Raw genomic sequence first — 22,767 nt, forward strand, 5'->3', positions numbered from 1 at the left:
TCTTAGCCTCACGATAACCCTGAGAAGTAGGTGCTACTATTATCTCCATTTTACAGATGAGGGAACTGAAGAAGTTAAGTGACTTGCCCAGGGTCACTCAGCCAGTAAATGTCTAAGGCAGGAGCTGCACTCGGGGCTTCTCAACTCCAGGTCAAGCACCCTACTCACTGCACCACCTAGCCATCTGTAACTACAAATCACATTAACAACTGACAAAGGGTGTTCACATATGCCTTACTTCATCCTTACAAGAATTTTGTAAGGTGGGTAGTGGAGGTCTTATCCTCATTTTACAGCTGAAGAAACAGAGGCTCTAACATAAGGACTCACTCAGTTAGTAGGCGGAGGGGGCAGGATTTGAATCCAGGTCTTCTGAATCCAAGTCCCAAAGTTTTGGGACTTGGAGAAGCTTGATAATGACAAGACCATTTGATGCAGATGATAAGCATGGAGGAGACCTTGTGTGGCTGCGCACACCCTGCTAACCGTGGCGCAGAGGAAAACAAGCTACTTCAAAGAGAACAACTTCTCATCTTTTGCCAGACGTTTAAACAAATGCTTTTAAATAGCTCTTTTAAAATTCCCTGAGATGTTCAGCGGGGCAGATATCGGGTAATTATCTTGTCAGATTTTCAATAGGAGACTGATGAGCGCCACGCAATTATCATCTCTCACACCTCTTCCCTTGGATCTGTCCAAACTGTGTATTACAAATGGCAGAAATTCCAGCCTCCTAATTATGATGTGAAGTCCCCGCTAAAGGACGGGGAGAAGGACCCGACAAGGTTTTCTTATTTATAGCTATGAAGAGTTTTCAACTCACTTCTGAATTTCAACGCTGTCAGGAAGTTGGCTTTTTAAATCCACCACAGTTGACACATGGAAAACATTTTAGCTCTCCCTTCATGGGGGGAAAAACCCACCATAGCACATGCTCTGAAATCACTTTTCCCTTGAGTCCCAGGCCATAGGCACTTAGGGTGGGGGATATGGGGGAAGTGGGCGGGACTAAGAACTGGTACTTGAACACCTGGCTGAAACAGTCCAGTAGGGTGCACTGGCTTCAAGGAATCTGGGTCTTTGACCTAATCCTGCCATGCACATCACAGGCAGCTTTGGACTAGTTACCTTCCCCCTGGGAGCACTGTGACCTTCAGGATTCGGCATTGTTGTTGTTTTAACCTTTGAAAAATGAGACGCTTGAAAATAGGCCCTGGTACAATGAAAAGTACACTGAGTTTGAAGTCAGAGACTCTATATTGAGGTCCTCGCCCAGACACTGCCTGGCTGTGTGACAACAAGCAAGTCCCTTCCCCTCTCAGGGCCTCAGTTTCCTTTTCTGTAAAATGAGGATAGTTACTTGTATTCCCTTCCTAACTCCAGGATTGGTGTCAGGAAAGGGATTCACAAATCCTAAAGCATTATATAAATGTGATCAATTACTTGTGACGATAACTATGAACTCCAAGCTTTTCTAGATTCTCCACCTGATGGTGCCTTCCCCACCAAATGTTCTGGTAGCTATTTGTTATGTTTTGTTTTAAACCTGGTTCTGTTGCTTAATTTTTTTAATTAAATTTTTATTTTTTTACTTGTCAATTTCCTTGTATCGATTTTTCCTTGTATCAATTTCCCTGAATATCTAGATGTATGATCATGTTATCTCTCCCCTTGGCTAGACTGTGAATCCTAGAGGCCAGGGATCGTTTCACATCTTTGAATCACTGGCCCCTTGAATAAATGCCTGGCACATAGTAGGTATTGCTTGATAGATTCTAACTCTAAGATACTTTGACTATAAGAATAGTGAGATTCTGTAGGATTTGTTTGAAATTCTAGTCAGGTTAAGTTTGTGATTAATAATAATAATAACAACACCTAGAATGTATATAGTGCTTTAAGGTTTACAAAGCACGTAACGGAATTACCTCATTTCATCCTCAGAACAACCCTGAGAGGTAGGTGCCATTATATTATCTCTATTTTACATAAAGGGAAGTGGAGGTAGGCAGCAGTTAAGTGACTTTCCCAGGATGACACAGCTAAAAAGTGTCTAAGTCTGCCTTTGAACTCAGGTCTTCCTAACTCCAGGCCCAGTGCTCTATGTACTGTCCCACCTGGCCACCTCTAAGTCACCTAGACACCTAATTCTACAGGGTGGGTAACGAACTTCAAAGAATCTCTTAGATCCCAACAAAGGGAAAAGAATGAAGACCGATCTGTGATGGTCATCTGTGGGTCAAAATGAGAAAAGAGGAAGTCTGGTGAAAGGGGGAAAAGGGGAAGAGGCTACAAACCCATAGGAAACCTCCTTTTACCTGAAGATCTCAGGTTCCATGGCTCATGTGCTTACTTTGGCTTTTCTCTTTAATGAACCTTGGGGCAAAGGATAATTTAGTTCATAAACACAACACAGCCAGGCCCTGCCTGTGCCTGGGAATCTGACCAGACAAACCACCTCTTGATTGATTCATTAGCCTTCTGGCACCCCAGGCTACTGCCTCAACACTGCCAGCCTTTCTCCAAATCACAGCAACATGGCCGATTGGGGAGCTGGGGGCTGTACCAACACAAATTGTGGGCCTTGAACCTTATCATCACCAGACCTCACTCTTATTCATCCTAGACTCATTCCCCCATAGCTAGAATACTTCCACTGTCTCTTATTCCCCCCCATCCCTGTGAACCCCTAGCTACAGATGAGCAACTCTAATTCCCAACTTCGGGCTTTGACTCGCTCATTTCTATCCCCCTCAAGCCTCTCCCTCAGCTCAATCCAACATTTCCCACTCCAGATCTGCTCATCGCCTCCACTGTGGAGCACCTGCTCCATAATTAACAAGCTTGTGTTCATCTTAAACCTCATTCTTTTTCATTCCTTCCATCTTTTGGTAGGTACTATAGGTATTATTCCCATTTTACAGATGAGGAATCTGAGGCTCAGAGAAATTAAGTGACTAGCCCATGGTCACACAACTAGGAAATGTCAAAGGAGAGCCTTGAACCTAGCTGTCTCCCTGCCCCAAGTCAGTAGAGACAATTATTCTTCCCACTGAATCACCCTGCATTGTTGCATTCTAGAAGTTTATGTCTAGTAAGGAAGGAGATAAAACAAAAAATGATAAAGAGTATACAATTAAAATACAATAAAGGCATAGGAAGAAAAAAAATCTCTTAGACCAGAAGAAAGAGAGGTCCCATTTAGCCGCTGGAAGGAAGGAGCAGAATAAGAAAAAGCATGGTCATTAGTTTCCTTCATCCTCAGAGCTCTTCTTTCCACATTCTCTCCAGGAAAACCTAGCTCTCTCCAAAAAGAATGCATCACTGGCCACCCCTCCAGTACTGGGTGCACTTCTTTCCTATGTCTCCCCAGGCAGGAGTCTAGGATAAAAAACCTGGCATAGCCCTTGTTCCCCACAGCCACTTCTGGACCCTCCATCTGCCGCCATCACCAGCAATCTCTCCCCCTCTGAGGTTCACTCCATCTGTCTGTTTCACCGTGTCCAGATCCTGGTAGTGGTTATCTGGTGCCTCCTGCTTCATTCTCACTATTTTCTCAAGGGGTTCAGGACCTAGCTGACAGTCTTTCTTTCCAAGCCAACCCCTCCCCTCTTACTTAAGAACTTCAACAGATATTTCAATGTTCCTTCAAATTCTCTGGCCTCTGAATTTATCAGCCTGTACAACTTCTACAGCTAACCGCTTCACTCTATGTCAGCCACCCATAGGGATGGGCAGTCCTATCACACTGCATTTTGTTTTATACTTACTTTATATTATATTTACTATACTATCTGTTGTTTCCTCCCTTTACCCTCTGTCCTCCATTAGACTGGAAGCTCCTTTGAACCAAAGACTATGTTTTAAACACACACACACACATATACATACATGTGTGTGTATGCATGTATGTTTTTATACACATATATTTGCATATGTATGTATACACATACATATTTACACATACACAGTTCCCATGTTCATTTGTAATTATTTCAAGGCTTTGGCAGTGAAAAAATTGTTTTGACCAAGTGTTTTTCCCCCCAACTCAACTTTATCCAAAATGATCTAAATAGTCATATCTATAGATTTCTGGGGCATTTGCATTAAAAAATGACACCAAGGAGCCTTGGGGCAGCTAGGTAGTACAATGGATAGAGCACCGGGATTGGAATCAGGAAGATCTGAGTTTAAATCTGGCCACAGACACTTACTAGCTGTGTGGCCCTGGGCAAATAAGTCACTTAGTACTGTTCGCCTCAGTTTCCTCCTCTGTAAAATGAGCAGGAAAAGGTAATGGTGAAGATGCCACTGCTAAGAAAACCCTAAATGGGGTCACAAAGAGTTGGACATGACTGAAATAACCAAACAACAAAAGCGATCTTGCACTGGGCTTAGGAAAGCATTTAAACCTCACCTACCTGTCAAAGGTGACTATGAATCACGTGACTGTTGTTCTTTCTAAACCATTAATGCCATATCTATTTAAGTAGAGCCTACCATCATTCCTTGTATGTGACAAAACATGTGTATCTGTTCAATCTGGATGCCATTGTTCCAAGTCTGGTTCTGTGGGGAATGGGGCATAAGACCAAGAGCTGGAAGGGACCGTGGAGGTCAGCTAGATTAAGACCCTCAACTTACTGAGATCCACCAGACTGGTTAAGTGACTTGGCCACCGTCACCAAGGTAGTCAGCACCAAAGCCAAAGATTCAAACCTAGGTCATAACTTCATATTTGGAGTGGATGGAATAAAAGAAAATAAATGTTTGACAATTGTAAAAAAAAAAAACAAAATAAAAAAGGAAGAATCCATAGGCCATGGAAAGAGTCAAATCCATAGCTAAGGATCAATGGAAATATGTCACAGGACCAACATGTTAAAACTGAAATATTTGTCCATGTCAGAAAATTTCTTCATTTTAAGGCCTGAAAATCAAATTAAAGGAGCCATAGCATGAAAAGATGAGGCCAGGGGTTCTTAATCTTTTTTGATTAAGATTTTGATAGATTCCCCCCCCCTTCCACTTTGGTCATCTGGTGAAAACTATGGGCTCCTTCTCCAAATAATGTTTTTCAATGCCGAAAATAAAATACATAGGATTGCAGATGAAGCCAATTACAACGAAATACAGTCACATGGTTATCAAAACAGTTGGATCTAAAACATCAAAATATGTAGAAAGCAAGTTCACAGTCCTCAGGTTAAGAGCCTCTGGACTGGATGAAAGAACTGTTAAAGAACATGATAACAATAGTCACTGATATTGATATAGTGCTTTATCAATGTAGTCAATGACATTACACTGCTACATAGAAATCATCTCATCTAGCTTCATTTTACAAATAAGGAAACTGAGGCCCAGCAAGGTTACAGTAACTTGGTCAGGTTCACAAAGCAGCATGGCACTAGGGCAAGGTAACCTCTCTGCACCAGAAGCCCGAGGTTTGAAATCTGGCCCTTCTAGTTACGTCTATGTGACCACAACCTCTCTTGTCTTTAGTGTCCTGATACGCAAGGTAAGAGATTTGCAACCTCAGTATCAGAGCTAGGATTCCGACCCAGATCTCTTCCTTCCAGATCTGGTTTTCTTTCCAGGTTGCTTTTTGAAATGGTTATAAAGGGATGTTTAGGGGAAAATATAAATATGTATCTACATATACATATATTTACATTTTATAATATATATCTGATAAATGATTGGTGACAAAAATTTCATTTTCCAAAAGACAATGAAAGAGCATTCCTTTTTGAGCCCCCCAACCCCCTGCTCCCCAGCCCTGGCATTTATAAAAGATAACAAGGTCTCTGCGATAACTGATTAAATAATGAAGAGAATTTTGCAGTAATTATTTGCTGCCAAGAGTTTAAAGAAATACCTTTCAGAATCGTATATCATTTGTGACTGATTCAATTGTATGATTTTTTCCTCTAATTATTTGAAAGTTGTTGGGATATGTATCAGCAGGACTCTTCCTCTGATTAAATTTGAATGATTTTTGCATAATTAAGGAGTATATGACACTCTCTATTTCCTTGGCAACAGTTGCTTGTTCTCATTAGGCATTTTATAGCACCATCATCTACGAAGGCTAGAGAGCAAGAGTCTTGCTCCACTCCCTGGGTGGGTGTGAAATGGTCCTTATACATCTTTAGCAATGGCTATGATTAAAGAATAGGGGAAAGAAAGGACAATTATAGGAGGTGGGCTCCAGGGGGTCAGGATGAATTTCTGGATGACTGTATTTTCCTTAATCAAGCTCCTACTTATATTTCCAGTCTCATCTCTCACTACTCCCCTAAGTATAACCTATATTCCAGCTATACTGAGCCCCTGATGTTTTTTGAATGAAATCCCACTAATGGACTTTTGCCCAGACTATTCTGTATGCCTGGAATGCCTTCCTTCTCGTTCCTCGCCTGTTGAATTCTTTCCCTATCTTTTGAAGTCCAATGTAAATGCTACCTCTGACAGGAAACCTTGCTTTGCACTCCCTTATACACTTATCATACATACAACTTTGTGTTTATTGTCTTATTTTATTAGACTGTATGCTTCATGAGAACAGAGATATAGTCTCATCTGTTTCTTTCTATCTTGCATAAAAGACCTGGATTCAAATCCCCCTTGTATTACTTATTACCTGTGTTTAATTACTAGAATTCAGAACCACCTCCTAAATGATATTTAATTCTGCCCTAGAACAAGTAAACAATACTAAGGTCCTCCCCAATCTCTACCCCTCACCCTCTGGCCATCTATTGCCACCCTCTCAACAGTAACTGCACCTTTTCCCCACCCCTATGGTGGCCACTCTCCTGGTGTCACTCCTCAAACAGCCTGAAAACATTGCTGCATTCTATAACTATGTGTCTCCCTACCATTACTAGAAGGCAAAAGATCCCCCATCAGAGTTCTTCCACAAAACCTGTCCTGGGACCTTGTAGAATAGTTCAACTCAGGCCAATGTAGTAGTAATAGAAGTATGTCTTCCTCAACTGTACTCTGAAAATTTCCTAATTACCTTCAACCTACTCAGCTTGAGGGTCACCTAGCTGAGTAAAACCTTTCCTGACTCTCACCTACAGATACACACACACACACACACACACACACACACACACACACACACACACTTCATATCTATTTGGGGATAGATATATATATATAGATATATATATATAATATATATATATAGATATATATATATACACATATATATATACATATGTATATATATATGTATAGATAGATAGATAGATAGATAGATAGATAGATAGATAGATAGATAGATAGATATCTTTCTGGATGGAATAAAACCTCCTGGAGGTTTTGTTTTTGTTTTGCTTTATTTTTTCTCTTTGTATCCCTAAAACCTCCTGGAGGTTTTGTTTTTGTTTTGCTTTATTTTTTTCTCTTTGTATCCCTAAAACCTCCTGGAGGTTTTGTTTTTGTTTTGCTTTATTTTTTCTCTTTGTATCCCTAGAGCCCAGTACCATACCTGACACACAGCACTTAATAAATACTGACTGACTGATAGAAATAACATAACTAGGAGTCATAGATCATGGACTTATATCTGGAAAGAACCTTGGAAACAATCTAGTCCATTCCCATCATTTTACAGATGAGGTTCAGAAGTTTGAAGGGATTCGTTCAAGGTCACCGAGCAAAAGAACAAGAATCCAGTGCTTCTGCCACTTGTCCAAGATCCAGGTTCCAGTTCAAATCCACGTGACACTAGGCAAATCTCTGAATAATCTCTCTGAGCCTCAGTTTCTTCAACTGTAAAATGGGGCTAATAATACCCACACCACCAGTCTTTCCATGCTTTTATGCAAAAAAGCTCTAAATTGCGACAATAAATCTTATTGACAATAAATATTATTATTGTCACTAAGCACACTTCTGGAGGGAAATCACATGGAAGAGGGTCAAGGAGTCATACTTTCAAAATATGACTTTTCTTACCTATATCTACTTGTAATACCAGAAAAAAATCCCACTTTCCCTAACACATAGGAATTTATTTTGTAATAAGTCAAGCCTGAGATAGGATTTAGACCTGGAAGGCACCTTACAGATCAAACCCCTTTATTCTCTCTCTCTCTGTCTCTCTCTCTCTGTCTCTCTCTCTCTGTCTCTGTCTCTGTCTCTCTCTCTCTCTCTCTCTGTTTATTGTTAAAATGTTTATTTTAAAATGCAATTGTTTTGCATGCCTTATTGCACATATATCTGTTAACATTCTGTGGTTTGGGACTTGAATAAATTTGCCACAATGCTTTTTAAAGTCAGTTCAAATTATACAAATCAAATGCCTCTTGTCACTTCTTACATAAAGTAGTCATCTAAAACATAATACACATTTAAAAAAATAAACATTACCAATATAGAATTTGTGTGTGTAAGCACACAAAATTTAATCAATTTTTTAGATCACCTGATTAGTCAGGAGAGCTCTTCACCATAGGTGGGTATATACTGGCAACCCCTTTATTTTACCAGGTAGTGAAACTGAACCCTGCAAAGGAAAGGTGACTTGCCCAAGGTCACAATGTGACTCAGTAGCAGAGCCACTGCAGAGATCAAGACCTTTAGCAGACAGTTCATGGGGTGTGCAGGGATTTTTGGATCTAAATTCACTTCTTTCTGCCTGCCTGCCTGCCTTCCAAATGGCTGGCAGCCTTGATACTGACCCTGCACCAATAAGTATGGAGTTTCCTTATCCTTTCTCAAGCTTCCCTGTGTCTTCAATCTCTAGTATTTTCATTTGATATCCTGTTTGTCCATAGCTGTTTGCATGTTGTTTCTCCTATTAGAATGTGAGCTCTTTTGGCCATTCGTTATACCCCTCCCATACCTCTACCAGTTGAAATGCTCTTCCTTTAAATCCAGCTCAGATGCCAGCTCAAAGTCTTCTCTGAGCACCCTCATTGTCCAGTTGACCCGTCTCTCTTTGATTTTTCATAAAACCATTTTTTCTTGGATCTCTTCTATTACCCCTACTATATTCTGCCTAGCACCATATCTGTTTATGTACATGTATTATCTCTCTAGTAGATGATAAACTCCTTGAAAGAAGGGGCTGTCATTTTTCATCTTTGCATCCCTACCATCAGTGTACGGTGTTGTACAAAGTAGGTTTTAAATAGTGAATTTAATTTCTTATTCAAGGGGCAGCTAGGTGGTACAGTAGATAGAGCACAGGCCTTGTATTCAGGAAGATCTGAGTTCAAATCCAACCTCAGACTAGCTGTGTGACCCTGGGCAAGTCACTTAACCCACTGCCTATCCTAAAAAAAAAAATTTCTTATTCAACATTATCAAAGACCCTTTGCTAAGTGAAGTTATTCTATAAGCAGCACTGGACTTGAATTCAATCCTACTCTCTCCTTCACTTACTAGCTGGATGCCAATGGACAAATCCTTTAACTTCTCTTTGGCCTCAGTTTTCCTGTATATAAACTGAAGGAGTTAGACTAGATGAGGTTTAGAGTCCCTTTGATTCCTAAGATTCTATGATCTAAGTCCTTTCAAGCTTTAACCTTCAAAAGATGAATAAAGCAATAATTAAGCACTTGCTATATACCAAGGGGGAACAAATATAAGAAAGCATTAGTCACTGTCCTCAAGGAGCTCACATTCTAGAAGAGGAAATCAACAAAGAGGAGCTGCAATGGAGTAGGGGGAAGTGTACAGTTATATTCTAGATGGCATGGTTTGGAGCCGGTGACCAGGAAATGAGGCAGAGGCTGCTCCCCTATCAGAGCCTAGGGTGGTTCCCAGTGAGTCAATGATCAAATGAGCTGGTCCTAAGTCCCCACTTAATTACAAGAATATCCTTTCCTCACTGTGCCCTTTCTCCTCTACTGCCTTTCCTTCAATTCCAATTTCCTTTGTTCCAGCCATGAAATGAAAACACCTGTGTGAGGATGGAGACAGTAATTCAAGGCAAAATTCTTACACGGAAAGACAAGGTCTCCTTCCTTCTCTGCCACCCCCCAACAGCTGTCACTCATATTGAAAGGTCAATATTAATTAGCAAAACCAGCCCAGGACCATCTGTCACAGGCTTTTTTGTGTGTCTGGCAACTCTTCATTTGAATGGCAGAATAATCTTTATCAGTTACAAGAGTACAGGACTCTGGCTTGCTCCCTAGGTCCCATGGGAAACAGGCTGGATTGGGACAGGATGACTGAGGGACTACAGGTTTTCAGTATGGAACAGGATTCACCCTGTACATCTTTCTAGAAGCCTAGTTGCTGATGAGGGACAGTTCACTGTAGACTGTCTGTACTGATGAAGGCATGGAAACTGTGTCCCAATGAATCTACTACTGTTCAGCCATGACCATCCTTTGGGATGCTGGCTACACCATTCATAGGATCATTGGATCATAGATGGAAAGCTGGAGAGACCACAGGAACCATCTGGTCCTAATTCTTCTTTTTGTAGATTTTAGAACCCTGAGGTTCTCCTTAAGAGATCATCCAAGGTTGATGCAGTTTAAATAAACATCAACATCACCTTCTCTTCTGGCCTTTTGTCCCTAATGGCAAAACTCTTCCCAAATGGGCTTCTACATGTCACTGAACATCTAGGGTCCTTTCCATTATATTAAACTTCCTCCTTTTGGGAAGATTCTGGTTCTTAAGGAGTACTCACTAATACCCAGGTTTTGGTTTGTTTTGTTTTTTTTCCCTTAAGTTCAGCTCTAACAACTTCTATTCATGTTTTTCAAAGAAATATAAAGGTCGCCAATGGAGAAAAAGAATACAGATCAAATTTTTTCAACAACCAAGATGACAATTTTTTAAATAGCTACCCTGAGGCAAAACAGCTTTTAGGCACTTGCTGTGAGCATATGGGAGGAATGAGATTTTATTCAAGTACCACCTGTTTAGGGACAATTAAAGGGAAAAGAAAAGTAAGCAATTCCATAGACATAGCAATGTAGTTGTCTTGGTTGTCTGCTCAAATTCATTCCATGCCCACCAAGTGTAAAGTGCTATGCTGGGTGTGGAATTAGAGCTGGTCCGAGTTCCTGGCTAAAATTCAAATAGCATGCAAATGTCTCCTACATAAGGAACAGACCACATTCCAGGAGTTATCATAGCATCATGGGATTTTAAGCTGGAAGGGACTTTGGGAACCAGCTACTCATCATACCAATGACAAAATGGAGGTGCTCATGGGACTTTGGCTCTAGGCTTAGGTAATCTCAGACCCAGTCTCCTTTCTTCTGTTCTGACCTCCAGAAGAAGGAAAGAGGAAGGAAGGGAGAAAAAGCAGAAGGATCACCCAGGTAGTCAAAGTTTGAACAGGTCAATTTCAGACAAATGGGATCATAGCTAAAAGGGATTTTGGAGGGCACCGAATTCAACTCTCTTGTTTTATAGTTGAGGAAACTAAGGTCTAGGGAGTATGTTAAGTGACTCACCTAAGGTCACACAGCGAGTAAGTATCTGAGGCAGGATTTTAATCCAGGTCTTCCTGATGCCAAGCCCAGTACCCTATCCACTATACAATGCTATCTGGAAGATAATACTCTTTCACCTGTAGAGGTGTACTTGTAAAATGTATGGAAAATGCAGGTGCACAGCATCCGTCCCAGAATGCTTCTCTTCCTCCCAGAATCAGGTCAAGTTGTCATCTTCCTGGCTGTCCCTCTCCCCACAATGGCTAGTGCCCTCCTTTCCTAACTATTTTGTATTTATGTCCTGAATTAGTTCTGCGTATATTTATACATATCCTTGTTGTCTTCTCCCATCAGAATGTAAGCTCCAAGACAGTAGGTATTGTTTCATTCTTCAAACTTGTATCCCCAGTGCTCAGTGTCTGATGCATGGCTGTCTGTTGACTGACTTTTGATCCCAAGAGGTGGCACAGATTTACATCAGAAATAACTCTTTATCTAGCCTTACTAGGGATTGAGGCAACTCTTCAGGAAACTAAAGTATCCCTTTCTAAATACTCTTAAAGATATTAACTGTCTTGGATGGAAGTCCTAAATATATCAATACTTCTTTGCTATATTAGGAACTCATATGGAATCTTGGAATTTTAGAGCTTGGGGTGGGAATGGGGCGGAGGGGGCGGTGTTGACTGCAGAGTCTGTCATAACCAGCCTTCTAATTTGAGAGGTGTCAGAGGTCATATATCATCAATAAATGGTGGCTCTGGCCCAAGAAGCAAGGCATTCGATTCACAACCCACTGCTTCAACCCACTACAATTCTCTAAGATCCCTACTGCTTTTTTTCCATCCCTTTCCTCTCACAATTCATAATTTCACTTTCCTTTTATCTCTTAGCTCTTTAAATTAATGCAAGTCTTTCTCACGTTAAGAAGGATCATTCACAACAACAACAACAACAACAAGATGGAAAGATTTTCTGTTTGAAGAATAAAGCCCACTTCTGGGGTATTGTGAGCGCCCGTGCAGAGGGCGAGTATAGGCTCCAGATCCTGGTATAGGGCTAACAAGTAAGGAAGCTGATCTGAATAACCTTCCCTAGGTACCACCACAATCATGAGATTTGTCTGTTCCAAAACCTTCAGTGGCTCTCTATTGCTTTCCATCTAGTTATAAACTTGGTGAGACCAGTACCATGTAGGAACTAAGTTATAAGCCTCATTTCCCCCGATCCACCCCTACACAGACAGAGAATGAGGCAGTATGTGTGTATGTGCCAGAGGTGTTTGAAAGAATGTTTGTGCATTTATTTTTGCAATATCTTTGAGGTAAATAGCCCTTTGCAAAAGTGAATCGATGTGGTTAAATGGAACTTAGGGCACTAGTCACTGTCCCCTAATAAGTCTTGCCATTGGACTTCCATGACTCTGGAGGAGAGAGTATAGCTGATGACTTTGCTCTGCCCCACTCATATCCAATTCATGCACAAGTCAAGACATCACCCTCATGATGTCATTTGTCCTCTGTAAGAATGAAGGACAGACAACAAGAAGAGGGGGCTTAAACTGGTGGTAGCAGAAAAGAAGAAGAAGTCCCAAACCCCTCAGGCTCTGCTGGAACCCTGAAGGGAAGATGTAATAGCTTGGCTCACACAGATAGGACCAGAGTATGTCCACCCTACCACAACATTTTATTAAAAAGAAGTGGGGAAAATACTCTGTTTTTAAATACTGTTGACCCAAAGCAATACTATAAACTGCTTCTAGGAATGCTGAAAGTATTTCCTAACGGGGAACTAACTGTGCAGTCTCTGTTCAGGTGTCCCATTAAAAGCCACAAGGTTGAGCCAACATGCACATCCATGACGAGCTTGATCAATGGGTCTATTAACCAAAACCATTAATTAGTGAAGAGATTGATTCCTCTATTTCTCATCTCCTCAAACGACACTTGATTTTCTTACTTGGACAGTGACATCCTGTGGGAATTGTCACACTCAATTCTTTTGAAGCCTCTGGCTTGGAGGTGACTCTCCCTCCCTCCCTCTTTATCTCCTAGCTTTTCAGTGTCTATGCTCTGCCTCCCCCTGATAATTTGCCTCCCCCCTCCAAATGGTAGGACTATCAGCTGATTCAGTGTGCTTAGAAGATACTCAATCATTCTAGTGGCATCCTACCTGCCCCATCCTAAACAGTACTACTCTAGCTTTGGAGAGCAAAAGGCATGGCAGGCAATATCAGAAAGCTGGACCTATATAAGACAGTATCAGGAACTGACATATTGAGTCTGAGTTTTTTTTAATATACTGTTTCTATTTGACCAAAAGATTTTTTTTTTAAATTTATGTTCTGAGATGTTTCCTCTGGAGTTCTACTTGACAGTGAGGCAGACACTGAAAATGATTCAGCATTAAAAGGGCAGATGCTCTTATTTTTGTTCCTATTTGCCGGTCTTCAACTCTGAGTGGAGGTGGGAGACAATGTCAACTGGGTCTACACAAAAGAAACCCAAGGTCACTAGCAAGGTCCAGAGGAGTCTGGAAGATTTAGAGGCAAACAAATCACCCACAAAATAATAAGCAAATCGATTCCTGCTAGTTTTTGTTTTTAATCTAAGCTGTTCTGGGAAAGACATAGAGAATGCTCAAAGAATGATGATGATGATGATGATGATGATGACGATGATGATGGTGATCCAATAAATAACAGCTAGTACCTTTTAAGATTCAGAAAGTACACTATATATTTCATTTGTTCTTCACAATAACATTCACAAGTTAGATGTTATTATTATCCTCATTTTAAAGATGAGGTAACTAAGGTTGAAATTTTTTCCCTGGCTCACACAGCTAGAAAATGCTCAGTTATTTATTCCTAACTCCAAGTCCAGAGTCCTATCCATTATGCAACCTTGCTGCATCAATCAGCAAAACCAAGGAAGAAATGTATTTTGGGGGAGACCTAGAGCATTAATGGCTGGCTGCTTAGTAGGTATAAGTGGAAAGACAAGTGTAGAACCAAACACTCCCTAAGAAGCCAAAGATAAGTATGAGGGAAAGAGAAGTTGTCAATGATCACAGGGAAACCTCTCACCAAAGGGACCTCCTAATCGAAGAAAGGACAGAACAAATAGGAACATCAGTTCTCTTGTCCTCCCAACTACAGGAAAGAATAAAAATTCACATTTTTATAACAGGCATTTTCCAGTGTATAAAATACTTTGCTCAGGACTCTGTGATGTTGGTGATGCGAATATAATTACTTCTATTCTGCAGATAATCTGAGGCCCAAGGACATGATGAGATGAGCACATGCTCATAAAGCTAAAAGTGTCAGAACCCAGAAATTAAATCAAAGTCTTCAGAATCCACATCTCTTTCCTCATCACCGTGATGTTTTAAGAACAGGGAATATGTTTTTAATGTCTTTATACATCTCATAATTTCCTGCATGTTACAGGTGGTTAATACATAGTCACTGACTGATAGACAATGGTGCCAACCAAGTACTAAGAAAGTACTTTATACTTTTTCCAAAACACTTTCACAACAAACGTCTCCACTGAGACTCACAACGACCTGGTGAAATGATCAGGGCACGTCTTATCATGCCCATTTCAGAATGGGAAATTGAGGCTCAGAATGGTTACGTGACTAGCTTGCAGTCACACAACAGTCCATTCGCCTTGATTCCACGCTGACAGAAGAAAGACTTGAGCCATGCCTTGAAGGACAGGGCAGCATCTGGAGGTGTCTGGCTCAAGCCCCAAATAAAGAGCCCGACCAATTACAGGGGGCATTGCAGTGGTGATGCTTTGGCGAGGGGGCATGGTTTAGACCTGATGGCAAGCCAAGTCCTTTGTACCTGAAAGTCTGTGAGATTCTGTGACTCCAGAGTGGCTTTCTGCTTTTCTATTTTCAGCCTATACTTTACTCATGGTCCTGTAGCTTCCCTGCTTATCATAGCACATTCCTCTTGGTGGGTTCAGCTGAGCTAGCATGTTCAATCCTGCCCCCTATTATGTCATCCAGGTTCTATAAACTGACCTTATCAGTGCTTATCGAGCTCAAAGAGCCTGACTCCAGGTCCAAATAGCCTTGTTACATTAAATGGCTATTTTCTAACTCATGGGTCTGGAAAATGGGGTTTAATCAATATCCATTCGGCCCTGCTTTCCCTCCAGGCATAAAATGCTTTCTCTTCCTCATAAGAGAGCCAAGAATTTTACCTCCCATCCCCATCAGCTGAGATCAGAGGTTGGCTCTGAGTCAAAGCGAAAAGGGCCTGACTTTGGAGACGAGGCAAGGATCTGCAGTGGGAAGACCCACAGTCTAGAATCTGAGAAATACTTTATTTAGCCCTGGTTCTTCCACCACCAACTTGCTGTGCGACTGTGTATAAATCACTTCCTCTTTCTGAATCTCAATTTCCTCATCTGGACAAAATGGCCTAACAACATTAGGTAGGCATGCCCAATGCCCCCCAACCACCTATCTGTAAGAACTAGACACTGGGAGCAAGTTATGTAAGGAATGGGTGGAGGAGAAGGGAGGGAGGGTGTGTCAGAATAACCTTCCCAGGGTGATCCTGCTTAGCTGTCACTGCTAGCGTCTACACTTGAGAGTACACAGGAAAGAGTGCTGGAGTTAGAGTCAGAGGTGGTGGTTCAGATGTTTTTCAGTCATGTTCAACTCTTCATGACTCCATTTTTGTTTTATTTTGTTTTGTTTTGTTTTAACAAAGATATTGGAATGATTTGCCATTCCCTTCTCCAGCTCATTTTACAGATGGGGAAACTGAGACAAACAGAGTTAAATGACTTATCCAGGGTCACACAGTTAGTATCTGAAGTCACATTTGAACTCAAGTCTTCCTGACTCTAGGCCAAGTGCTCTATCTACTGTGCCACTGAGAGGATCTATATTCAAATCCTTTGGTCCTTTTAATCTGTGTGACCATGATCAAGTCACTTAATCTGAATCTCAGCTTCCTCAGATATAAAATGAGAGGATTGAACTAGATGACCTTTATGGTCTTTTAAACCTCTAAATCTATGATCTATGAACTCCTGTCATTGAACAAAATTGAATAAGTATTTATTAAGTACTTATTACTGTATTGTCAGAGCCTGGGGATACAAATACAAGAGTGACATAGGCCCTGCCACCCTCAAGAAGCATATATTCTAATAGATGGAGACCATACATATAAGAAAGCGTTGGCCTGGGAAGGAAGTTTTGGTCTGGGAAGTCCCAAAGGCTCTGATTGGATCCACAGTAATCAATTGACATGCCCTTTTCCAGAAGCAATGGTAATACTGATTTGATCACTGTGCCTAACACATGAATTGGAAAGAGAGGTGGGGCTGGGAGAGTGCAGAGGGGTTATGATGTAATGTCAAGATGGTTTGGCTGGATGGATGCATGCCTGATCTAGGACTGGCTAGATATGGTGGACTGGGTGAATTTGTACTCACTCAGCCATAGAGAAAGCCTAGCCCCAAGGCAGGACCTTGGAAAATGAATGGATCAACTCCAAGCCTTTGTTCTAGCACACACACACACACACACACACACACACACACACACACACACACACACACACACACACACACACCCCCAACAACAACAACATGGAAAGGGAGCTGGTCTATTTTTCAAGTCCTAGTGACCATGGTTGGGTAGCCCCTCTCTAGGAAGAACTTAGCTAGTAAAATGCAGATCAGCAGTTCTAGGCTGGATAAGATCATAGCTTTAAATACTGTCTATAGGCTGTGGAACCAAATTAATAGTGACCCCAGACCAGTCTAGACAAGTTCATGTGCCACAATAATAACATAAATGGTGAAAGATATTGACATTAGGACTGCAGGCCCTACTGGTGACCCAAACCTCAGAGAGTTAGCTGGGCTCTCTGCCTTCACTCTACTCTCACTACCACACGGTGGCCCGGCTGGCCCATCCAAGTCTGAATGACCAAAATATAATGATGAAGCTGAAGGCACGTGCTAGAGGTAGATTATTCCAATTCAACCCACTGTTACTGGAAGTTTAAGCACAGTAGAGACATCCCACACACTGTGGAGGACACCTCCATACTCTGCTGTATTCCATTTCCCTGACGCTCCCTCCAGTTCAACCCACTGACCAACACTGTCAGATGGGTGGGTAACAACATTAGGATTTCATGAAGTAGGTTGTTCCTATGATGTGAATGGATGGGTTTTTGCGCGCGCGCACACACACCCCCCCAACCAAACTAGAATACTCCCTGTGTCTGGCTCTCCACAGAAGAAGGTACATATTCCTGTGTCCTGGAGGGCCTGAGTTCTGAGATTCGATCCAATCTTTTTATTACTTTAAGTCACTACAACTTGTGAAGGTTTGGTTGGGGCTCGACAAGTTAACAGCTTGGTACCTCCTAACTCTGAGGGTCTACGGTTCTGCATGTGACCACACTCTCACATTTTAGTTTGGGGAAATGCTGAAGAACTAGGTCTTATGAAGGCCCAGGTGAGGGGATCAATGTCTAACCTCTCCAAGAATAGGACTAGAAAACATGCCCCAGGGCCACATGGCTTAGATCCACTTACTGCCCTCATTTCTATTTCACCAATGATATGTTTTCCATACTTAACTACTTTGCAAAACCTCTAATTTCCTTGGTGTGGACTCTCTCCACTGATAATGTATTACAATCCCACTACCCCTTCTCCTCCTGTGAGATTCTTTTTCTCCAAAGTACTTTGGCAAGATGAGCTAGAAGGGTCTTTAGGGATCACCTAATCCTATCCCTTGTTTTACAACCACAAGGCAGGAAAACTTGAAGCCTAGAGAGAGTTGACTCCTTTGAGGTCGCTCAAGTAATAAGAACTGGGTTTCAAATCTAAGTCCTCTAACTCTAAAAATGTCATTCCTACACTAGACCATGCTAGCTCCTCTAAGCTTTCTTAGTAAAAGATCTTTATAGGGTGCTCTTACAAAACAAATTCATCCATCCCCTGCTGGTGGGCAGCCCTCTGGTGATGAGCACCTCTGAACCCAACTTTACTGCTCCTGGGGCAGCAAAAAGATATCTGTCAACTGACTCACCTCTCAGTTACGAGGCAGCTAGGTGGCCTGGTAGACCTGGAGTCAGGAAAATCTGAGTTCAAATTCTGCTTTACATATTTATTGGCTGTGTGACCATGGGCAAATGACAATCTCTTTAGGCTTCAGTTTCCTCATCTGTAAAATGGGGATGATGATAGGGATGATGATGATGATATCATCAGCTTCCATCACAGGGTTGTTGTGTGAACAAAATGAGAAAATACAGATAAACTGCTTTGCAAACTCTTACAGTGCAATTTACATATTTAGTCATTTAATCATGTCTGACTTGGCAAAGATAATAGAGTGGTTTGCCATTTCCTTCTCAAGTGTGTCCCCATTTTATAGATGAGGAACTGAAGCAAATAGGGGTTAAAGCATTTGAGGCCATATTTGAACTCAGACCCTCCTGACTCTAGGCTTGGTACTCTATTCACTATACCACCTAGCTGCCCAAAGTGCTATCTAAATACTAGCTATTTTTATTGTTATTTTTGTAGATAGTTCTGCTTGGTAGGACTTTCTAGAATTTGTACTCCATTGACATAGCTTTTTTGAAAAACCAATGCCCCATGCTACGATGGGGATATTGATAGAAGATTTTAATGAAGGCATACGTATACAATCTAAAATAAAATTATTTTACATAGACAAGGGTCCTCTTGAGTAGGACAAGTTGACTGACATACAGATAGCACTTATGCCCTCTCCTTCCCAGACACTGATCGAAAACAATTTAAATCTGCATACACCCCTTCATCTGAACTCTAATGGGCTGACTGCACTTGACTATATTATGAAAACTGTCTCTCTTCATTGTCCTTTCCTGCCCATTTCTTAAATGATGAAGGGTAAAAACCAACAACAATTAAACAGAAAAAACCCTCAAAACTTTCCACTGCTCCTAAGGTATCATCCCCTGGGGTTCCCCCACTCCTATGTCACAAGGCCTATGCAGAAGAGAAGGCAATTAGGCTGGTGGTGCAGACTGATTCCGATAAGCAGCTGGTTAGGAAGGATATGGCTCTTAGTAGAGACCAGCTGATTGGCTGTCATTCTCATTCTCAAAGAGGACCAAAATGGCATCACTACCCTAGCGTCAAGTTTCAGTGGGCCCAGCTGTGGATGATCAGACCAACGTGAACTCAGAATGTCCCACCACAGGTCAGACACAAATAGTCCACTTGAACATTTGGGGTGGATTCTCTAAATTCTTGCATCTTGCATTTCTTTTGAGCTATTTCAATTCTGCTTTGCTCATACAGCATAGCACCAACCAGCTGGTGTTACAGAGGACTTGAAACTCATATACAGCAGCACTGTACCAATGAGTGGTGTAACTCTGACAAGCTCATTCCCTACTCAAAAAATTGCAGTGGTTCCGGATTACCTGAAAGATAAAATACCAACTCCTCTTTTGGTATTTTAAGCCCTTCACAATCTGATTCTACCTTTCTTTTCCCAATTTATTATATATTACTCCCCTTTCCACCCTCCAAGTTCCAGTTAAACTGACCTTTTACATACATAATATTCCTTATACGTGACATTTCCTCTTCTAGCTCTGTCCCTTTATGTAGGCAACGTTTCCCATAATATAAGTAAATAGCTAGTTTTTATGCAGTGCTTTAAAGTTTCCAAAGCACTTTACAAATATTATCTCATTGAATCCTCACACAACCCAGCAGGGTAGGTACTATTATTGTCCTCATTTTACAGATGAGGAAACTGAGGCAAATAGCAGTTAAGTGACTTGCCCAGGGTCACACAACTAATATGTGTCTAAGACTACATCTGAACTCAGGTCTTCCTGCCTCCAAGCCCCATACTCTATCCACTATACTATCTAGATGGCTTAGCTGTATCAGTATGATAATTATATTACCTACCACAAATGGTTTCTGGGAAGGAAAGTACTATACGAGCTATTGTAATAATTAACATATTATTATTATTACAATAGTTCATATAGTACTTAGGCAGGAAGATCTAGATTCAAGTCCTGCCTCTGACAAACACTACTGGGTGATCCTAGGCAAGTCCTGAAGAGGAAACTCCCTCACCCAGTGTAGCTCAGCAAATTTCCATCATCCACTATGATAGATCCTATACTCTATGGTAGACCTCTTCTCCCACTTTGATAGGTGAGATAACTTGAATCTCACAGCCCAGCAAATTGCTCTTCCTGTCTAATCCCCATGGACGTCACCTAATTAAAAGTCTGAGCTGGGACCTAAAACCAAGCTTTCTGAATTGAATTTCGTGGCTCTTTCCTTTAGATCACTTTGCCGCCCTTATAAATGTGAGTTATTGCTGGGGATGCCACTATTGTTGTTGTCGTTGTTGTTCCAAGAGCTTGAAGTGTCTTGGGGTCACACTCCCATTGCCATGAGCAATGAGAAGTGCTAGTTAGTACTGTGCATGCATTTAGGGTCAGGGGACAGGGGAGGGGTCTGAACTCAGTGACCTCTCAAGTCAATCTGAGCTGCAGCACTCTAAGGTTCTTCCAAATGTTAGACAACAATGACTATGTGTTTCCATGGATACAAGGCAACGGGCAAAGTCTTGGCCCCACCCACCCTCTCAGTACAGATACCTGTGCTAGAGCCATGTACTAACATCCAGATCTCGGGGACGACACAAGGAACAAAGGTGAACATGAACTCTCCCTTCTGCACGCAAGGAAGACCTAATTATGGGGTGGCATCTGTGCTGCAGCTGTGAAGTGTTCCCAGACTAAGATCATGCCATCCCTGGGGCCTCTAAGACTCCGGCCACCGTCCCTGCCGGCAAAGAGGACAAAGACCATCGGAGCCATGGGGTGAGGGGCAGCCACTTACGCTTGGAGTGCTTGTCACAGAGGGCTGACGCTCTCATGTCGCACAATCTCAGGGATCCTTTACTGCTGCTGTAGACGAAGAGGTTACAGTGGTTGGGGATGGAACTCTGAGGCCGTGATCACTTCAGTCAGGTCCTCCATGTTGGCTGGCTTGATGTCGACAATGTCTGGGGAGAAACTGCGTTAAGGGGTAGACATACCATCTGGAAGCCAACGATGACCTGGGGCCATTCTATAAGCCCATGACCATCGAGAAGGGAGAAAACAACAAATAAATAGCCCCTGGCATCTGCATAATACTGTCCAAAAAATTCTGTTACTTTTCAAAGGGTTTTTATCAGCTTCTGAGGCATTGAAATGCTCTCAGATCCTAGAGATAAAGGGGGAAGGCAACTTAACCCAAGTCATTAATTTCACCGAGAAGGGAAGTGGAGGCCTGGGAGAGAAGACTTGGGTAGGGTCATATATCCTGCTGCCATATTTAGAACCAGATATCATCTTCTCTTAGTCCCTCTTTTTGTGGATGGAGAAGCTGATGTTTCCACACTGGAGGTTTTTAAATACAGGTTAAATGACTACTTTTTGGCAATGTTGTTAAAGAGATGTTTTGGTTTGACTAAATGACTCTTCTCATATTCCTTCAAATCTATGATTATGTAGATAGGGAAGTGAAGTGGTTTGTCTGAGGTCATACAACCAGTAAGTGGCACTAGCTGGAATTTAAACCTTTGTTTGTGTCATCTAGTTGAGGGTTCTTGGTACTTCTCTATGCTGCTTCCAACAATCTACTAAGGTTCAGCTGTCTGCATTAAAAGTAAAAGAAATATGAGGTAGTAGAAAGATCTCTGGACTCCTTTGGAGTCTGAGGACCTGAATTCCAGTCCTGGCTTTGCCACTAACAAGCCATGTGACCTTGGGCAAGTCCCTTAATTTCTACTTCTTCATCTGTAAAATGGGAATAATACTTGCCCTTCCCTACAAGGTTATTATGAGGATCAAATGAGATGATTATAAATATAATATACTTTCTAAATTGGCAAGTAATATGTAAATATGACAGATTATCATTATGCTTCACTGAAAGATATTTGACTTTACAATTCACAGGAGGGATTGGCTCCCTCCACCAATGAAGGAGCTATATTTGTCCAAAGATATAATTATGTTCAGCACAAATATTGGACACTATGGAATTTGATAGTTTTCACAACCAATCCTGTACTCTTTTCACTCGTTCAACATATATTCAACAAATATAGATTCAGCACCAACTATGTTCAAAACATTAGGTCCCACACATACAATGATAGGTACAACTTAAGTCTTGCTTCCCTAAAGCAGTTTATGATCTAACGAAAGGAAAGATGTACAAGCAAATACTGATGATAAAAACGGAGAGAAATAAGAGCAAAAGACATA

General features: G+C 41.5%; 1 protein-coding gene across 1 annotated transcript in view; it reads right to left on the reverse strand.

Annotated features, from left to right (window-relative positions):
• PPP2R2C (protein phosphatase 2 regulatory subunit Bgamma) overlaps nt 1–22,767 on the reverse strand; it is a 395,414-nt gene that overhangs the window by 23,714 nt on the left and 348,933 nt on the right. Inside the window, 2 exon segments of the mRNA XM_020992092.2 lie at nt 21,350–21,446; nt 21,448–21,515. Coding sequence (XP_020847751.1) covers nt 21,350–21,446; nt 21,448–21,515 — 165 coding nt within the window.

This window comes from Phascolarctos cinereus, unplaced genomic scaffold, assembly GCF_003287225.1.
Source record: "Phascolarctos cinereus isolate Bilbo 61053 unplaced genomic scaffold, phaCin_HiC Scaffold_9;HRSCAF=440, whole genome shotgun sequence".
NCBI classification, from domain to species: domain Eukaryota; kingdom Metazoa; phylum Chordata; class Mammalia; order Diprotodontia; family Phascolarctidae; genus Phascolarctos; species Phascolarctos cinereus.